Raw genomic sequence first — 20,770 nt, forward strand, 5'->3', positions numbered from 1 at the left:
TTGGTCCAGTGGTGAGAATCTTTGTCTTCTTGACATTGAGCCTCAATTCATATTGTAGGTTGAAGTCCTTGACCCTCTGCAGCAGATGCTTCAGGTCCTCTTCAGTTTCAGCAAGCAGGGTTGTGTCATCTGCATAACGCCAAGCACAGCATAGGAAAAAAAGACTACTAACTTCAGTAAACACCATTACCATGCCAGGACCTGCTTTCTAGATTTGTTTTTAATTACTTTGAAAATTTAGTAACGTGGAAGTTCTATGATCCATATTCCCTCATCTCTAAAATAGGGAGGGCCACAATTGCCACATGATAGTTTGGAAATATCATGAAAACAATTTTACTAGCAGATGCACTTAGTAAGAGATAGCATTATTGGCAGTAGTAAAGAAAAAGAGTATATTTCTTAGCTCATAAATTTCCTCAGTGGATTTCTCAAAGTTTTATCTTTTCCAAGATCTTCTTACTATGATCAGTTTTTATCAACAAGTGTATCCTAATTTTATATATATATATTCCTTAGTTCTGTCCACTGAAAAGTCTTAGACACAGTGATAACCTAGTAGTAATAATATACCTAGTACCTAGACTACTCATTCAAATATTTTTTCTGACCAAAACAAATCAGAGCTTCTTAGAGAAATAGATGGTTCCTGATATGGATAGAAAATGAATGAAGTGAGCTTGTAATATCTTGTTATGATTGAAAGCAAAGTCTTCCAAAGCCTTGTAGAAGGACATAGAGCTTACTTAAAAGGACTTCCACTGGAAAAAAATTGGAACAATTTTGGAACAACTAAAAAATGAGTAAAGGCTGCAAATTATTAAGCATATCAAGTATATGAAAAATCTATATATTCATAATAATACCCTAAAAAAGGACTTCATTATTGGTCATCCTTCAAGGTTGTCTACAAACTAACTAGTTTTTCTAGAAATGATTCATAGTAGCTTTGTTCATAATATCTAAAAATTAGAAATACTTCAGTGTCTGTCAGGCAGGGAATGGGTAAACTGCAGTATATTCATACAATGAAATACTACTGAGCAATCAAAAGTAATGAACTAATCACAACATGGGTGACAGAAACATCCTACGTGAAAATGCATAAAATGTACACTGTATGGATCTCATTTATAGGAAATTCTCATGCAGATAAACCTGTAATGTAGGAAATACCAGGATGCTGGTTTTCACTCATGTAGGGGAGAGAGGGAGTGAATGCAAAGGAAATGAGTGAGTTTTCTGGAATGACAGTATCTTAATAGGAAATTGAGTTACACAGATGTATGCATTTGGCAGACTTCTCCAATGGTACTCTTAAGATTTATTTTATTTCACAGTACATAAATTTGACCACTAGAAAGAATTATGAACTCTATTTCATGATTTGTGTGCTGAACTGTAAGACTGATAGTTGCATAGAGGGATGAATAGGTAGATATGTGATTAAGTAAATTTAGCAAGCTATTTTGGTATATAGAAAAAGGCATATAAACTTTTACTTTTATGCAAGTTTGAAATTTCTTATAATGTAATATTGAAGAAAATCTCTATTTAGAAACCCTTAATTGTGGATCTAGGCATCATTGAATCCTAAATTAGCAAGTGAGGAGGTGATGTAGATCTTTGCAATGATGAATCAGGCTGATAAAACTTGAACCCACTCACCAATCCTGTTACTAAAAGTAGGAAAGCCAGCCATTATGTCCTTCTTGATGTGACACAATAGACATACATCTAAGAAATATTATCACCAAAACCTAAAATTGAATCTTAATCTAATCAGTCTTCTGGATCTAACTACTAAGTTATAGGCAATACAGGAGGTTAAGGAAAACACTAAATGACACCTTGCGAGTAGCAATTTGATGGCAACTGACTTGGGTTTTTGGTTTTTTTTAAAAAAATATTATTTATTTTAGTTCAGGATCAGGCCAGACGATCTTATTTCGCACTTTCTCATCTACCATTCCCACAGACAGAAAGCCATGTTGAGGTGGAACATTGGACTCTCTAGGAACAAGGCTCAAAGTCATGAAGTCACTCTGATGCATCTATTTTTTTTCTTCTTCTACTAGTTTATTTACAAAGTTCAAATACATTGTTTTACATACCAGTTCCTTCCCATTTCCCTCAACCTCTACACCCATCAACTTGTGCGACCCCATGATTAATCCTCCCACACACTTATGTAGGATAGAATGGAATGAAAAAGAAAAAGGACAGAACTCGGAGAGGAAAGACCATTAATCTTGCCCTAAAGATCAGGTTTTTGTTGTTGTTGTTATGTGCCGTCGAGTCACTTGCAACTCATAGCGACCCTATGTACAACAGCTCTAAACTCTGCTCTGTCCTGTGCCAATCTCACTGTCTCCGACACACTCATCCTGATTGCCCCAGTCATGGGATCAATCCATCTCCCAGAGGGCCTTTCCCTCCTGCGCCTGCCCTCCACCCTCCCAAGCATAATGTCCCTCTCCAAGGATCAATCTCTCCTTACAACATGACCGAAGTATGTCAGACGAAGTCTCAGAATCCTTGCCTCCAAGGAGCAGCCCGGTTTAACTCTCTCCAGAATGAATCTGTTTGTTTTCTTAGCAGTCCATGGCACCCTCAGCACTCTTCTCCAGCACCAAAGCTCAAAAGCATCAATTCTCCTTCTGTCCTCCCTGGTCATTGTCCAGCTCTCTGACGCATAACAAGTGATTGCAAAGACCATGGCCTGTACCAGACGCACCTTAGTCTCCAGAGACCCACTGTTGCTCTTGATAGAATGATTGAATTTTGCACAACCAATGACTTAGTCATAGCAAATACATTTTTAAGAGACATAAACGCAGGTTATATACTTGGATTTCACCTGATGGTATATGCATAGGAATCAGATCGATTACATCTGTGGAAAGAACCACTGGAGAAGCTCAATATCAGCTGTGAAAGCTAGGCCATGAACTAATTTTGGAACAGACCACCAACTACTCATATGCAAGTTGAAGCTGAAGCTGAGGAAAGATCAGGTTAGAGTGGATAAAGTCAGAGATTTCAAAAAACATTTTGGCAGGAAGTATAAAAAATATTTTTCTTTAAATAATTCTGAGATGTCAGTCAAAGAAGGAGAATGTTGCATGCAAAGATAGTATCTCAGATTTCCATACTTGGCACCATGCATCTTAGCACATCTTGGAAGCCAGTAATTTCTGAAAATACTAGCCGAATTTAGGTAATAAGTCTTTGGAGAAACTGGTCTGAAGTGAGCCCAATATAATTTAATCACCCAAAGTTATTCCAGAGGTTATTTCTATGTGTTAGGGTTAGTATATTGTCATAATTTGTGTAAATTGAAATTTTAATCTTAAATAATCCTTAATTTTGCATTTGGTTTTTTGTTTTCTTTTTCAGCCACACTGTGTTCTCCTCGCCTCAAAGGAAAACTCTGCACCTGTTAAACTGGGGGGCTTTGGGGTAGCTATTCAACTGGGGGAGTCTGGACTTGTAGCTGGAGGTAAGATTACTTTTAAAATATTTCCTTAAAAATGTGGTTATTTTTAGGCTAGGTAAAACTTTAAATATTAACCAACCTCAGTGTTTCATACTTCATTCCACTCTATTCCCTCCCCCCTCCTTAAAACCATTGTATGAATTTAATTTTTAATATGATAACTAGTCCTTAAAAAAACAGGAAAAAAATAATTTGAAGCAGAGTGACCTTAACAGTTGAATTGGACAATGAAGTCAAATCGAAAATGTGTGGATTAGCCATTTTCATGATTATATCTGAGTTTAATTTTTCATTTCATTTACCATTTGTGAAAGATTCTTCCCAAGTAATTAATTTATGTGCATGGAGAAAAGAGCAAACAGATGTAAATTCAGCCTAATATTATTGTTGTGGTTGTGAAACTTTCATTATTTCTCCACATTCTAGAGTTTTCAGAAGTGAATCCCACTGCTGCTTCCAAAATATTATTGTTAGATAAATCAATACATTAATTTAAAGTGCCCATGTCAGATGGGGAAAGGGAACAAGTAGAAACATTTGTAAACAGTGTATAGAAGTCAATGCTAATTATGAATGAAGGTGTTTGGGACCATGGCTATGTAGGTCCACAGCACTTACCATAGAGTATCAGACCCAGCAAGTTCGTAGGAAATTACTACTAAATGAAATAATCTGATTGCTTATCAGTTTCCAGTTAATAGTAAATTAAAAGCAACAAATGAGAAACTAGAGCTGGGAAAAATGTAGTAAGAGAAAGGAAATGAAAATCTAACAGAAAATAGTATTTCCAGCAGATTCCAAAACTTGGAAAAGATAGCATCTTCTTAGTGCCATAGTACCATCTTTTAGTACCTCTGAAGTTTCTGAGGGCGCTTTCTGTTTTTAGCCTATTTCTTAATTTGATATTCAGGATGACAACTCAAGTTGTTATCAAGAGTCATCAAGAAAGGTTAAATTATGTGTAGCATACTGTGTAAAAGAACTTAGAAATTGGTATGTTGTTGTTGTTATGTGCCATTGAGTCACTTGCGACTCATAGAGACCCTATGTACAACACCCTAAACTCTGCTCTGTTCTGTGCCAAGAGTGGTATGTTGTTGTTGTTGTTGTTGTTATGTGTCGTGGAGTCGCTTGCGACTCATAGCGACCCTGTGTACAACAGCTCTAAACTCGGCTCTGTCTTGTGCCAATCTCATTGTCTCTGACACACTCATCCCGATTGCCCCAGTCACCAAAACAATCCACCTCCCAGAGGGCCTTCCCCTCCTGCGCCTGCCCTCCACCCTCCCAAGCATAATGTCCTTCTCCAAAGACTGGTCTCTCCTTACAATATGACCAAAGTATGTCAAACGAAGCCTCAGATCCTTGCCTCCAAGGAGCAGCCCAGTTTAACCCTCTCCAGGATGAATCTGTTTGTTTTCTTGGCAGTCCATGGTACCCTCAACACTCTTCTCCAACACCAAAACTCAAAAGCATCAATTCTCCTTCTACCCTCCCTGGTTATTGTCTAGCTCTCTGACGCATAACAAGTGATTGCAAAGACCATGGCCTGTACCAGACACACCTTAATCTCCAGAGACACACTGTTGCTCTTCAGTACTTTAGAGAGGTCCCTAACAGCAGACTTTCCCATTGCAATATGTCTTTTAATTTCCTGGCTTCCAGTGCCAAGACTGTTGACTATGGAGCCAAGCAAACTAAAGCTGTTAACAATCTCAATCTCCTGAAACCCACAGCATCCCTTTTCAGCAGGAAGTAGCTAAGAGAATACGCCGTCCCCTTTTCCTTATGACTCAGGGTGAAGTCTCTCTCAGGGAGGAGTGATAGGGAATGGCAAAGGACACACTGACAAAGAAGATTAATCAGAACTGGCTTTGACAAGCACAGTGGCATTTGGACAAGAACAAACTGGGAGGAGGGTAGAGAGAATAGTGCAACAATGAATGAGTGGAGCCCAAAATCTCTGTAAATGTTTATGAAAATTAATAAAATATAATTATAGAAAAAAACCAATATATAAAAAAAAACAATCTCAATCTCTTCACCATCCATCCTGATGCTGCCAATTGGTCCAGTGGTGAGAATCTTTGTCTTCTTGACATTGAGCCTCAATCCATATTGAAGGCTGCAGTCCTTGACCCTCAGCAGCAAGTGCTTCAAGTCCTCCTCAGTTTCAGCAAGCAGGGTTGTGTCATCTGCATAATGCAGATTATTGATAGACCTTCCACCAATTCTGATGCCACCTTTCTCCTCACAGAGCCCAGCCTCCCGGATGATCTGTTCTGCATATAGGTTAAAAAGTTATGGAGACAGCACACATCCCTGGCATACACCCTTCCCAGTTTTGAACTATGTAGTGCTTCCTTGCTCTGCTCTGACGACTGTCTCCTGGTCCAAGTATGAGTTTAGCATAATCAAGTATTCTGGGATTCCCATTCTTCTGTTAATTTAGTTGAGAAATAGGTGAGGAGAGGCTTCAGTTTGATGTTAGGAGGATGATTTAGAGCAGTAGTCTTGGAGTTTCTCCAGTCTCTATCAGACCAGTATGTCTAGACTGGTCTTTTGTGTGGATTTGAATTTTGTTCTACATTTTCCATTCACCCTAACCAAGCCCTCCTACTGTTTTCCTGGTTAGAGTGGTCAATAATAGTACCTGGGCACCTTTTAGTTCTTCTGATATCACACTCGAAGAGGCTTATCTGAGCCACATTAGCCCTTTGGACTGACTTGAGTCTTGTATTTAAACGTCAGTTAGGCCCAGTGTTTAGTATTCTTTTATTTTGGAGAAACATTCTTCTAACTTGTACAGCACTCCTCTGTCTTTTTGTTGCACTGAGGAAATCTGGGTTTTCTGTAATGCTGAACCTTGTGCCACTGGGGGTCAAATGCCATTATGGCTGCCCATGGTGGACAGTTTTTGGTGAAGCTCCCAGTTTAAGACAGGTTTGGAAGCAGGAGTGGCATCCACTTCCTAAACTATATGCCTCTGGAAACTCTATGAACTTGGAGAAATGACGATCATTATAGGAAGTTTTTAGGCCTTTTGTTCATAGGGTCGCTATGAGTTGTGTTTGACTCAACGGCAATAAACAACAACATATGAACAAGCAAGTAACCCTACCCCTGGCTGGGTACTCAGAGCTCTTTCCCTGCTTTCCTCTATTCTTGCCAGCTCCTTTCCGTCAAACCAAGGCTGGTTCCCCAGTGGTCCTGACTGTTCTGGCTCTTGATGAAATCAGAAGCTTGGTTCTCATGCATTCCACTTTCTGTATGTTACTTGAAGAGACAGAAATGGCACAATACAAAAATAAATTATTTCTCTAGCCAGTTCCTTTTGAATTTTTACAGTTATATTGTACACTTTAAACATAAACACACACTGAGCCCAGAATTTAACTTGGCCTGAGCATCTTTTCTATTTTAGGGAAGTGAATGAAGAGGGATGATGGGGGAAGACTCATAATATGCAATAAAGGAAGATCCCCAAACACAGGCTGCTTTGTCTTTGTCTAAACTTTGATAACCACCAACAGAACTTTATGACGTATTCTCTTTAACTGAACTATTGTTGTTGTTATATGCCATTGAGTCAAAACAGACTGATTACTGACCCACCAGTGGTTTTTCAGAGGCTGAAAATCACACAAGAAGAGATTGTTGTTGTTGTTGTTGTTGTTGTTAAGTGCTGTCGAGTCGCAGGCAATTCATAGCGACCCTATGAAGGAGAGGCCTCAACACTTGGATGCCTTTCATCCTCTCTACAGGTTCATAGGGTATCCGGAGGCAAGCTATTATGGAGGTGGATGCCACTCCTTCTTCCAAGCTTGTTTTAATCGGGGCGCTCCACCCCACTCTGTCCACATTAGGTAGCCAACCATTAACACATTTGACACATCAGTGTCACAGTGTTCAGCCTCACAGCAGCCACAAGTGAGCACGGTACGGCAACTTGTACACCAGGGCTATATGACCTAGAGGAATGTCTGAACAAAAACAGTGAAAGACTGGCCTGAGGGCTGCAGGCCCGAGGGCCTTTTTGGGCTTGAAGCCCCCTGCTGCCTCAAACCCTAGGCCATACCTGCCTCGCCTGGCTCTTGGAGGCAGCGTAGTCCTTCACATCCAAAAACTGCCACAACACCCACACGCACAGCACCATGCTCTCTCTGGCAACCAGGTCATAGCATCCCTGGGCAGAGCAAACCTGGGAGAACATGGCCGCCTTCTCTCCCCTCTTCCCCTTTTGGGCTTGAAGCCCCCTGCTGCCTCAAACCCTATGCCAAGCCTGGCTTGCCTGGCTCCTGGAGGCAGAGCAGTCCTTCACGTCCAAAAACTGCCACAACACCCGCACACACAGCACCATGCTGTCTCTGGCCACCAGGTCATAGCAGCCCTGGGTGGAGCAAACCTGGGCGAACATGGCCACCTTCTCTCCCCTCTTCCCCTTTTGGGCTTGAAGCCCCCTGCTGCCTTAAACCCTAGGCCAAGCCTGGCTTGCCTGGCTCCTGGTTGCAGAGAGATTACCTACCCATTTTTCTCTTGTGGAGCAATGGTGGATTCGAACTTCCTACCTTTGGATTGGCAGCATAACTCCTTAGCCACTAGGCCACCAGATAGATCTCCCTTTAGCTGAACTAGAGGATCTCTAAGGATTCTTTGAATTGTGAAACACAATTTGAAAGTATCATTAATTTTCAAAGTAAAAATTATCCTGTACTCAGTATTACGTGCATAATGGGGACCCCACTGGACCCGTGGACAGAAGAGTTGACAAGTGTCTTGGACAGTGTCCTCTCTTCACCCTTCAGTAGAAGAAATAATGCTCCTTCAGTAGAAGAAAATAATCCCTTTGTAATCTTGTGTTAAAAATAGTTAATAATGTGCAAGTTACTGATATTAAATACCTTTCTGAAATCTAACTTTTATAAAATTAATTTCCATTGAGTTGGAACCAACTCATAGCTGACCCTCTAGCATGTTTTCAGAGACTGTAAACCCCACAAGAGATTTCTCATCTTTCTTCTATGGAACTGGTGAATTCACACAGCCATAGAACCACCACTTTTGAGTGGGGATAGAAAAAAACAACCAAACATTGAAGACAGAGAGTAGTGAGGGTTCAATAGAAGGAGCGGCATAGTTGTGCTTTATGCACATAATTTTGCTTTCATGATCTGTGAATGTTATTAGGAGACTAAAAAATGACTACTTTTTGTTAACTACTATAATCAATTCATAAAGTCAATACGATTTCAAATTCAAATTTTATTTCAAATCAAACTTTTTAGCATTTACTTTAACTGATACTTTCCATTTGCCAATCAAAAGAAAAGTATTCTTTTTTCCCAGATTTTTCTTGCTTCAGCCACTTTTCTCTGTGCCTGGGGAAGACTAGTCTCAGGACAGTCCCACACTGCCTGCTGACTGTTCCATCTGCCTCTGTTTCATGTTTCTAGTGATCTTCAAATGTGAAAGATTGAGAATTTTTAAATTATTCCACAAAGGAAGAAAGATACAAATATCTCTTTGCTCTTTGCTGAATTTAATAGTGATTAAGAGTGTTAGAAAACAAAATACCCCTCTTGGGCTCAACATTTTCAAGATAATTATTAGATAAGTAATTTTTGTATAAATAATTATTAGATAAGTAATTTTTTTCCTTTCTGTGAACTTAAGGGAGTGGCCTAGTGGGTAAGGAGCTATGCTGTCAACCAAAAGGCAGGCATTTTGGATCCACCTTCCACTTTCAGGAGAAAGATAGGCAATCTCCTCCCTTGCAGTTTACAGCCTCTGAAAACACATTATGGGTCAGTTCCCACTCCATGACAATGAGTTTGAGTGTTCTGTAAACTGAGAGCAGGTCGAAAGGTGGATTTTTATTGTTGTTATTACATTTCGAATCCAATTTGTTATTGTTTCATTATGTTAGTTATCTGTTTTATTATAGACATGTTTTCTTAACATTATTTTAAATACAGGCCGCGTTGGAACACCTCATTTCATGGCCCCAGAAGTGGTCAAAAGAGAACCTTATGGAAAGCCTGTGGACGTCTGGGGTTGTGGCGTGATCCTTTTTATTCTGCTAAGTGGTTGTTTGCCTTTTTATGGAACCAAGGAAAGATTGTTTGAAGGCATTATTAAAGGAAAATATAAGGTAATATATTATGAATGTTTCATTTTGCCATTGAGATAAAATTTTTCTGAATACGTGCTTGGTTTTTTTGGGGGGGGTTGGGTGGTTACACCCCAGATTTGTATAACACATGTTTGAAATTTTTTAGCTGCAATTAACTTTTTCCTCCATTAAAAAAAAATTGTTTGCATACAAGTTTGAATACATTTATTGTATTCATTGTATGTATACATTGTATATCATTCAGGTACATTGCATTTCTCACATTCCTTCATTCTCATTGTGTTTCAAAAGATACTCAATCACTCATATATATCTTGTTTTACAAAATTAATCACCATTGATCTATGCCTACTATTACTCCATCTTTTCAAGTCCTTACTCAATCTTTCCTATTTCTTCAACCCCTTATCCACCCACTAACCTCTGCTGTGCAATGTTTTCACTCTTTCACATTTTACTTCCCTTCCCCCCTCTTCTTTCCTCTTTTGAACATTTATACACATCTTGTTCAGTTATTTTATCTTTACAATAAAGGTCTTATGCAATATTTGTCCTTAAGAAGCTGAGTTAGTTCACTCAGCATAATACTCTCTAAATTCTCCTATGTTATATAGTATTACAAAATCACTAAGTGCTGCATAGTATTTCATTGTGTCAATGTACCACAATCTCTCAATTTTTTTAATTTATTGATGGGCATTTGGGCTGTTTCCATATTCTTGTCATTGTGAATAATGCTGCTGTGTACAAATCTTCGTTTATGTCTCAGTTCTATTTTCCTCATAATATATATTCCTAGTAGTGGAATAGCTGAGTCCTATTGAATTTGTGTTTGGCTTTTTGAGGAAATGCCAAACTGCCTTCCAAAGTGGTTGTATGAACCTTTTAAAAAATTATTATTATTATTATTATTATTATTATTATTATTTTATGTGTATACCGTCAAATTGGATCTGACTGGTACAGGAGGCAATTATTCCTCCTTCTTCAGCAGAGCATCTGGTGGATTTGAACCACACACCTCTGGGATTGCAGTGCAGCTTCTTGCCGCTAGGCCACCATAGCTCGCCAAAACTTTTTAAAAAAATTTATTTTATTAATTTTAATGAACGTTTACAGAGATTTTGGATTTTCATTCATTCATTGTTGCATTTTTCTCCATGCCCACTCCTCCGCCCCAGTTCGCTCTTCTCTTTGAAAAGTGAAAGAAAAATTCCTTCATTGGTATACAATCCCCCCACCCCCGAATACACTCCACTATGCAACCTTCATTCTGGACTCTAGTCATAACCATAATATCCAAGGAAGTTTCTGGGGTATTTTTGTTTGTGTTACTATTCTTTCTCTCCCTCAAAAGTGGGTGGCCTTGAGCCTTACTTAGTCTAAGGCCGAGACCTGCTCGAGGGTGTGACTTTCAAATCCTATAGAGCCAGAGTGCTGTATTAATTTTAAAAGAATATTCTTTTAATGACACAGCAATCATTTATTTGACAATATGTCTATAGATAAATATTGTCTATTTGTCTATGTGATGCTGAACACTATTTCATAATCTTGTCAAATACCATAATGGTTACCCATTATGTACAATATTTGGATGAGCTTCCAGATTGATTCATGTTGAGAAGCAGGAGTGGCATCCACTTCCTAATCTGGATGTCTTTGGAAACTCTACAAACTCTCTTATACATGTACATAAATGATGTTAATTGTAGAACAGAGTTCAGGTCTCTTGTGCAAAATTTACTCTGAGTCATATTCAATTTGACAACACTTAACCACTGCTAAATGAGACTAGTGCTGTTATATCTGGAGCCTTGTGCCACGGGGATATCAAATACCATAATGGTTTCCCCTTATGGACAGTGTTTGGTGGAGCTCCCCTTTGTAAAACAGGGTTGGAAGTAGGAGTGGCATCCGCTTCCTAAATCACATGCCTCTGGAAAGTCTATGAACTTGGAGAAACAACAATAGCTATGAAAAGGCATTAGGTCTTTTGTTCAGAGTCACTATGAGTAGGCAATCAACAACAAAACCAACATCCATCTTTGGATTACCCAGCTAAAGAAAAGTTCTCTTCTTATGTCATTGATGTAGACCTCAATTAAATTCCAAATTCCTGAGCTTATCAAATAAGCAAACTAAACACAGATGGTCAAAAAGAAATGCTACCATTCTCCCTTTTCTTCTCCCATTCCCTTCATTCTGTGCTGCATCTAAAGTCTATACAGTTTCTTTGTATTCCAAACTTTAGACTTGAAAATGTAGCCCAGCCTTGTTTGTACAGTAGAAAAGGCAAAGATTAGATCTGTGTGTCCCTTTTCCTCACATGCAAATCCACCTCTTAGGAGTCCTGGGCTCTCCAATGTTGAGATATTCACAATGCCATTCTATAGTCATTAAAAGAACTTGATCTGACTTCTGCAGTTTATGATAGAATTTGGCTTCATTTTACCCTGCATAAACTGTTTGTAGAAGCTCTAGTGGTATAGTGTGTTACGTGTTGTGCTAGTCAACCCTAACAGCTGACTCACAAGAAAGATATGCAGTCAACTCCCATAAAGATTTATAGCCTCATAAATCCAGTGGAGAGTCATCACGCATCAGAACTGACTTGATGACAGTAGGTTTGGTTTCAGGTTTTGGACGTTCTTTGTAAGGCTTTCTAATATCATAGTGGTTAATGAGCACTTGACTTCTAACTGAAAGTCCAGTGGTTCAACCACACCAGCTACTCCTTGGGAGAAATCTGTGGCAAATTCCTCCTGTAAAGATCACAGCCTCAGAAACTGAATGGAGCTATTCTATTCTATCCTTTAAGGCCTCTATGAACTGGAATTGACTTGACATCAGTGAGTTTGATTTGTTTTGTAAACTGTTTGTAACAGACTTGAACTTAAATTTTAAAATGCCCATTAACTTAACTATTTGATGACCAAATCCATTCATTGGAGTTAAGCTACAAAATTAACTTCTACAGCCCTTCTTTGTGTAATTTGAGGGGGGGAAAAAAGAGTTTCATTTTAAAAGCTTAATTTATAAAATTAAAATGGAAATTGAATCTAGTTAATTTTAAGTTTCATCTCTAATACTTTTACTTATTTTGCTTTTTCACACAGAATATTGTGTCTTATGTAGCCAGCCAGCACAGCTTACATATTTGCCATTTCTATTCCAGAAAAACTGAAGTGTTATTACCATTATGGTAATACCACTTAGAGTCAGTCTTGATAATTATTGTTCACCTATTTTGAATGGCAACACTGCATACTATTCAGACTTGTGATTAGTAAATGCTTTAAAATCTCCTTAATACTTTCTTTTTTATAAAAGATAGTTTCTTCTTGAGATGATGAAAAATTTTGGAAATAGTGGTAATATTTTTTTGCACATTATACATGTAATTAATGTCAGAAAATTATGCACTGAATTTCAACTTTTACATTTTGAATATGCAAAAAATCAATAAGACATTTAAAAATTATAATTGGCATTATTAATGGTGTTATTGAATTGAGTGACCTAAAGACTATTTGGCAATAAACAAGCTCACGACTATGCCAGCTCTTGTTAACAAGTGTTTTGCTCTTAGAGGATATGTTGCCACCTATGGGAAACATGGCGTATGCGTTTCTGCATATCAGGGCAGATATGCTGGGAACATTATTTTTCCTCCCTTTATTATTAAAACCTCTACTTCCCATCCAATACAATCATGGTTTCAGTTTCTACCAACAGTTTTGACTAGCAGTATAAAAGGAAACACAAGTTTATATACATTTGCAGGAACAGAAAATGAGACTCGGGGACACAGGGCCATGAGCAGCTCCCTGAAAGGGCCAAAGGGAGTAAGAATAGCACAACCCCTCACCACCCCAGAGCATAAAACAGATAAAGAGCCCGTAGCCTAGCTGCATGGTGCCTCTATAACCATACAAGCAGTAAGAGGTGCCTCTATAACCATACAAGCAGTAAGAGGTTCATTTATTCATTGTTAACTCAAACTATGATAGCAAGAGTGGGGTTTATTAGGAAAATAGGCTGGAGAATGGGTGAGGCAAAAAAATATAACCCAATACAAATCCAGGTTCAGTCCAACAGTCGCAAGCCAGATTAACAGCAAAACACAATTCTGCAATTAGGGACAGTCCCAGTTCAGTTCAGTTAGCACAAATCCAAATCATGCAGCAAGGTTTGCCCCAGAGTCAGCTTCTCCTTCAATTACCCAACAAGAATAGCAAAACCTTTAATTGTGGTCTTTATCTAAGGGCTCCTCTGGTATACCTTATCCAGTCTCTCCATCACCATCACCAGGGTCTAGCCACCTGGTTCTCACTCTCACCAGAGTCTTCCTCCAGTCTCCCTGAAGCCTTACTGCTTAGTGTGGGAAACACTCTCTTATTCTAGTCCCACAGCTGTTGATAGTTTACAAGACCATGTGTCTGCAGTTAAAGAAACTGGAGACCAGAAAGGGCTAAGGTAATGGCTAAAAAAGCCAACTTTAGGCAAACATCACAACACTAGACTTCAAAACTGTGAGGCTCCTTAAGTTTTCATTTAAATTTCTCAATAATGTTGGAAATTTATATTGGACTTGGGGGGAAAATAAGAAAAGGGGAAAGAGAAGGGAAATGCAAAGTACTTTCAGAGTTGTAGCCTTGGTTTTTAAGGCACTACTGAAACTTATGGTGATGAGAATGATTTGTTGGGGTTTTTTTCCCCCTTGATACAATAATGCCTTGTCTGTTGCACTAGCAATTTATAAATGCATTTATTTTTTTGGATTAAAATTATGCCAAAACTCTGTTAATAGGAAAAGATGCTTTAAGTTCTGCTTCTCTTAGAAAAAGATACTTTAAGTATAGGTTCTGCTTCTCTTAGAGTAAGTTGGTTATTGTGATAATTATATCTCTCTGGAAACTGTAAGCAACCATCCTTCTACAATAACTGAAAATTGCAAGTGAGTAATTTGAGTTTAGGTTGAAGTTTTTCAAGGAAAATTACAGGTACTAACATGATTACAAACAAGATTTTCATTTCTCACCGTAATAAATCAGGTGGATTGACACTGTGACTGCCACAGTGGGCACTAGTGTGTCAGGAAGTGTGAAAATGGCACAGGATAGGAACAAGTTCAGACCTTTTGTTCATAAGTTGTTATGGGTTGTACTCAACTCGACGGCACCTAACAACAGCAGCAATTCATCCATAATGCTTATTATACACTGTGAACTGTTCTAAGCACTTTACACATACCAGTTTCTTTAATCATCACAGCAGTTTATGATATAGGTACCATAATAATAGAATCTCCCACCTGCCTTTGAAATTTTTAAGCATTTGCTAAAAATAGAATTATTAGATTGCATCTTTACTTGCTAACTTCCTGGATTTTATAGCAATATGCTTTAATACAAGAGCCTCTAGTATTTTATTTTTTCCTATTTTTAAAACATTGAGGACCTGTTTTTAATATTTTATAAGAAACTTGGTTTTTTGTTGTTGTTAAGTGCTGTCAAGTCATAGACAACTCATAGTGACCCTATGAACAAAAGACCTGAACACTTGTATAACTTTGGTCATCTCTCAATGTTCATAGAGTTTCCAGAGGCTAGCCATTTCGGAACTGGATGCCACTCCTGCTTCCAAGCTTGTTTTAATCAGGAACACTGTCCACCATGGGTAACCATTATTACATTTGGCACATCAGTGTCATAGTGTTTAGTATCACAGCAACCACGTGTTAACTCTGTACAGCAATGCACAGACCAGTGCTATACCACTTAGAAGGATGTTTGACAAAAACAATTTCAACCAGGGCTGGAGACGCAGATTAAAATCACCCACCTTGGACTTGGTAGCATAATTTCTGTCCACTAGGCCAACAGAGCTCTCCCTATGTTGTTCAAGAAACCTAGATGGTTCAAATATGTCTTGTAAATAGTTTAAAAAACTTTTTATGCTGCTTACAACCTGTGTGCATCACACAGTCTCACCACCTGCGTGCATCTCCCAGTTTCACTGCCTGGCAATCTTGCCACCTGCATGCGTCTCATAGTCTTGCCACCTACATGTATCTCATGGTCTCATTGCCTGCTTCCTCCTTGGTCATTCATGTACTTTGGGGAGAGAACTGCTGTCTGGTCTGATCACGTGAGACCCCTTAACTCAGGCAACAGGGAGGTTCTGGGCATCTTGACAGAGGTGAGAAGCCACTTCTAGAAGGGAACAACAGGCTTCCTCCTGGGTTATTCAGATACTTTTGGGTGAAAACTGCTGTATGGACTAATGCCTACAAGGCCTTAGGCCAAAAAGGAAACACAAATATATAGATGCTTCTCAAAACATTGCTGTGGACCAATGTGAACATTTGAGAGCTGCAGGAGCAGCAAGCATCAACAAGGTGCAGCAAGCTATGGCAGGGAGCAGCAAACCACATCAGGAAGCAGTGAGCCACAGCAGGACCCACTAGCCAGGAGCAAGCAGGACAGTGGGTATTTGAGGGAGGTACTTAGAGGGGATCACAACTGATTGCTGGACCAATTGTGGGACACCATCACCTTAAGGAGTAGGGAACGAGACAGCTAGAGCTTGACTGGGGTGGCAGACCTGGTTCTCAAGGGGAAAACCAGGGCTTCCTGGTTTTCCATTCAGCCCCCACCCCCGCAACCCTCCTCGTGTGCATCTGCATGCATGTCTCCCCTCCCCGCCGACATGTGCGTCTGTGTGTACCCACCCTACATGCATTTGCTTGTGTGCCTGCCCACATCAAATCAAGAACCTCAGACATGAAAAACTCCTCCACATAAATGTCCCAAAACAAGCAGGCTACCTCACTCCCCACACAAGGTCAAAGCAACATATCACCCCCAAAAAGTGACAGAGTAGCAGATTTGATGAAGCCAGAAAGTCTGATGGAACTTTCTGACACAAAATTTAAAAGAACAATGATTGAATATTTTCAATGAGTGAAAAACAAACTTGAAGAATTACAGGACATTGAAAGCAAAAATCAGGAGAAGCTTAAAAAAACAATCCAAAACAATGTAGATAAAACAAATGAGGCATTAGAGGTTCTAGAAAAAAACAAGAAATCATGATCCAAAATATGAGGTCCAAGGTTTCAGATGCTGTCAACATGATGGAGGGACACATGAACAGAGTTGAAGAGATGGAGCACAGAACCAGTGAAATAAAAGATAGAATTGTCACCACAGATCTGCTAGAGCAAAAAGCAGAATTGAAAAGAAAGAAAAAAGAAGAAAACTTAAGAATGTGGGACACCATAAAGAGAAATAACATGCCCATCATCAGAATCCCAGAAGAGGAAAAAGCAAGTAAAGGCACCGAATAAGTTGTGGAAGAATTACTAGGAAAAAACTTCCCAGGCATAATGAAGAATGAGAGAATATATATTCAAGCAGCTGAGCAAACACCATATAGAATAGACCCCAAAGGAAAAACACCAAGGCATATCATAGTCAAATTTGCCAGAATCAAGATATTATCAGAAAAACAGAACCTAAGGGAGTTTGTGGAAAAAAGACCAGCATTGTAGGAAAAACTGAGAGACGTTCTTCTTACAGAAGTATCACAGAAAGCAGGCTGGACCAAAGTAACTAGCAACAACAACAAAAAGAACTCAACAAAATGATAGCAATAAAATCTTGACTCTCAAAAATCACACTGAATGTGAATGGTTTATATTCACCACTGAAGAGAAAACGAGTAGCAGATTTAATTAAAAACCCCCAAATCCATCAAGATGTTCTCTACAAGAGACACACCTGAAAAATAAAGATAAACAAAGACTGAAAATGAAGGGGTGGTAAAAATATACCAAACAAATGGCAACCAGGAAAAAAAAATACCAGGAATAGTGATACTCTGATATCTGTGATAAAATAAATTTCAATACAAAAACCATCATAAAGGACAAAGAAGATCACTACATAATCCTTAAAGGGTCAATAGAACAAGAGGTCATAACAATAATAAATATCTATGCACCAAGTGAAACACCTGCAGAATATATAAAATGAACATTACAAAACTGAAAAAAGAAATAGACAACACTACTATAGTACTTGCAGTACAAATGTTACAAAATTAGAAAGTAATAACAAGAGGATAAAGGAGAAATAAAACGTACATTTGGAAGCTGAACAACACCTTGTGTGAACATGAGTGGTTACTAGAAGAAATAAAAAATGAAATTAAAAAGTTTCTTGAAACAAATGACAATGTAAACACCACTTACCAAAACCTCTGGGAAATACCCAAAGTAGTAATCAGAGGTCCAATACTACCAATAAGCAAACATATCAAAAGGCATGGAAAAAAATGACCATTGACTCCCTAAACCAACGTGTCCAACAAATTGAAAAAGAACAGCAAAAAACTGACACCCTCTAAAAAACCCTGAAATTATAAAAATTAGAGCAGAAATAAATGAAATAGAAAACAGAAAAACAATTGAAACCATTAACAAAACTAGGAATTGATTCTTTGAAAAGGTCAATAAAATCAACAAACCACTAGCAAAACTAACAAAAGAAAAGAAGGAAAAGACAAATAATCCAAAAAAGAGATGAAATGGGCAACGTCACAACAGAACCAATTAAAATAAAAAGGCTAACATTGGAATATTAGGGGGGGGAAATCGTTGTTCTTCTTTCTTGTTCTTGTTCTTATGTGCCATCGAGTTGTCTGTGACTCATAGCGACCCTATACAACAGCCCTAAACTCTGCTCTATCCTGTGCCAATCTCACTATCTCTTGACACACCTATTCCCATTACCCCAGTCACTGAATCAGTCTGTCTTATCGGGGGTCTTCCTCTTTGTGCTGTCCCTCCACCCTCTCAAGCATGAAGTCCCTTTCTAAGGACTGGTCCTTCCTTGCAACATGTCCAGAGTATGTCAGAGGACTCTTCAGAATCCTTACTTCTAAGGAGCAGCCTGGCTTCACCCTCTCCAGGACAAACCTGATACTCAAACAAATACCTAGAAGAAATGGACAAATACTTAGAAGTTTATAACCTACCTAAACTGACACAAACTGAAATTGAACACCTGAACATTACAAAAGAAGAACTTTAAAAGGTAATAAAACAACTTCCAGCCAAAAAAAGCCCCGGACCAGATGGCTTCACAAGTGAATTTTATCAAATATTCAGAGAAGAACTGGTTCTTCAGAGAAGAACCAATTATACATAAACTACTTCAAGAAATAGAGAAAGATGGAATTCTTCCAGACTCATTCTATGAAGCAAACATATCCTTGAAACCAAAGCCAGATAAAGAAACCATCAAAATAGAAAACTATAAGCCGATATCTCTTATGAGCATAGATGCAAAAATCCTGAATAAAATCCTGGCCAGTAGAATAAAAAAATAATTCACCATGACCAAGTGAGATTCATAACAGGTATGCAAAGATGGTTCAACATAAGAAAAACAATCAATGTAATTCATCATATAAACAAAGCAAAGAACAAGAACCACCTGATCCTATCAATTGATGCAGAAAAGGCCTTTGACAAAACCCAACACCCTTCCCTGATTAAAACACTCAACAAAATAGTATTAGAGGGGAATTTCTTCAACGTAGTAAAAAGTATACATGCAAACCCGAGAGCCAACATTGTTCTCAATGGAAAGAGATTTAAGGCATTCCCCTTGGGAACAGGCACTAGGCAAGGATGCCCACTATCACCTCTCCTATTCAACATTTTATTGGAAGACTTAGTGATAGCAATAAGACAAGAGAAGGAAATAAGAGGTATCCAAATTGGCAAAAAGGATGTAAAATTATCTCTCTATGCCGATGATATGATAGTATACTAGAAAAACCTAAAGACTCAGCAATAAAATTACTGGACATAGTTGACCAATTCAGCAAAGTGGCAGGATACAAGATCAAAATACAAAAATCAATTGGATTTCTCTAAAGTGACAAAGAGAATGTAAAACTGGAGGTAAGGGAAAAAAAATACCCTTCACAATAGCTAATCACAAGATTCAATACTTCGGAGTAAATCGAACCAGAAGCACAAAGGATCTATACAAAGAAAATTATGAAACATTACTACAAGAAACAAAAAGAGACCTGGAGAAGTGGAAGAATATCCTTTGCTCGTGGATAGGAAGACTCAATATTGTGAAAATGACAATACTACCAAAGGCAATTTACACATTCAATGCAATCCCAGTTCAAATAACAGTTCCATTCTTCAGCAAGATGGAAAAGGCAATCTCCAATTTCATTTGGAATGGAATGAGTCCCCGAATAAACAAAACACTCCTTAGAAAAAGAAACAAGGTAGGAGGCATCTCACTCCCTGATTTCAAATCCTACTACACTGCCGTGAGGGTCAAGACAGCGTGGTGTTGGTACAATGACAGACACATAGATGAATGGAATAAAATTGAGAATCCAGAAATCAGCCCATCTACCTATGGTCAACTGATGTTTGACAAGGAGATGAAGTCAGTTAAGTGGGGAAATGACAGCCTTTTTAACACATGGTGCTGGCAAAATTCGAGAACTATTTGCAGAAAACTAAAGCAAGATCCACATTTGACTCCACACAGAAAAACCAACTCAAAGTGGATCATGGACCAAGGGCTATAAACGTCATTACAGAAAAGCTTGGAAGAACTCTCGAAGTCCTAATCCACAACATAAACAGTCTTCCAAGCATCCTAAAAAATCTACAACCAGGAGAGGATAAAAGAGATGAACGGGACCTTCTAAGAATCAAATCCCTATGCACATCCAAAAACTTCTCCAAAAGGGTAAAAAGGGAAGCCAGAGACTGGGAAAAAATATTTGGTAATGACATGTCAGATAAGGGACTTATGCCTAGAATTTATAAAATATTTGAGCACCACAAGATAAAGGTAAATAACCCAATTGAAAAATGGGTACAGGATATGAACAGACACTTCACCAGAGAAGACTTCAGATGGCCAATAAACACATGAAGAAATGTTAAAAATCCCTAGCTCTATATAGCATTTGCTAACATTTCTTCATGTGTTTATGGTGCCACTGTTGTAGAATGAGGCTGGCATTGGGGTGGGGGTAAGACTGAGAAAAACTGGATGAAATATGTTTACGGCATTGAAGTCTAT

General features: G+C 38.5%; 1 protein-coding gene across 3 annotated transcripts in view; it reads left to right on the forward strand.

Annotated features, from left to right (window-relative positions):
- The window catches only part of CASK (calcium/calmodulin-dependent serine protein kinase (MAGUK family)), a 428,386-nt gene that overhangs the window by 229,102 nt on the left and 178,514 nt on the right, over nt 1–20,770 (forward strand). For all 3 annotated transcript variants that reach the window (XM_006894975.1, XM_006894973.1, XM_006894974.1), the window contains exons 4-5: nt 3,400–3,502; nt 9,475–9,650. In XM_006894975.1, coding sequence (XP_006895037.1) covers nt 3,400–3,502; nt 9,475–9,650 — 279 coding nt within the window. The remainder of the gene's footprint in view (nt 1–3,399; nt 3,503–9,474; nt 9,651–20,770) is intronic.

Source organism: Elephantulus edwardii, unplaced genomic scaffold (assembly GCF_000299155.1).
Source record: "Elephantulus edwardii isolate Elephantulus edwardi_28Jun2011 unplaced genomic scaffold, EleEdw1.0 scaffold00152, whole genome shotgun sequence".
Lineage (NCBI taxonomy): Eukaryota > Metazoa > Chordata > Mammalia > Macroscelidea > Macroscelididae > Elephantulus > Elephantulus edwardii.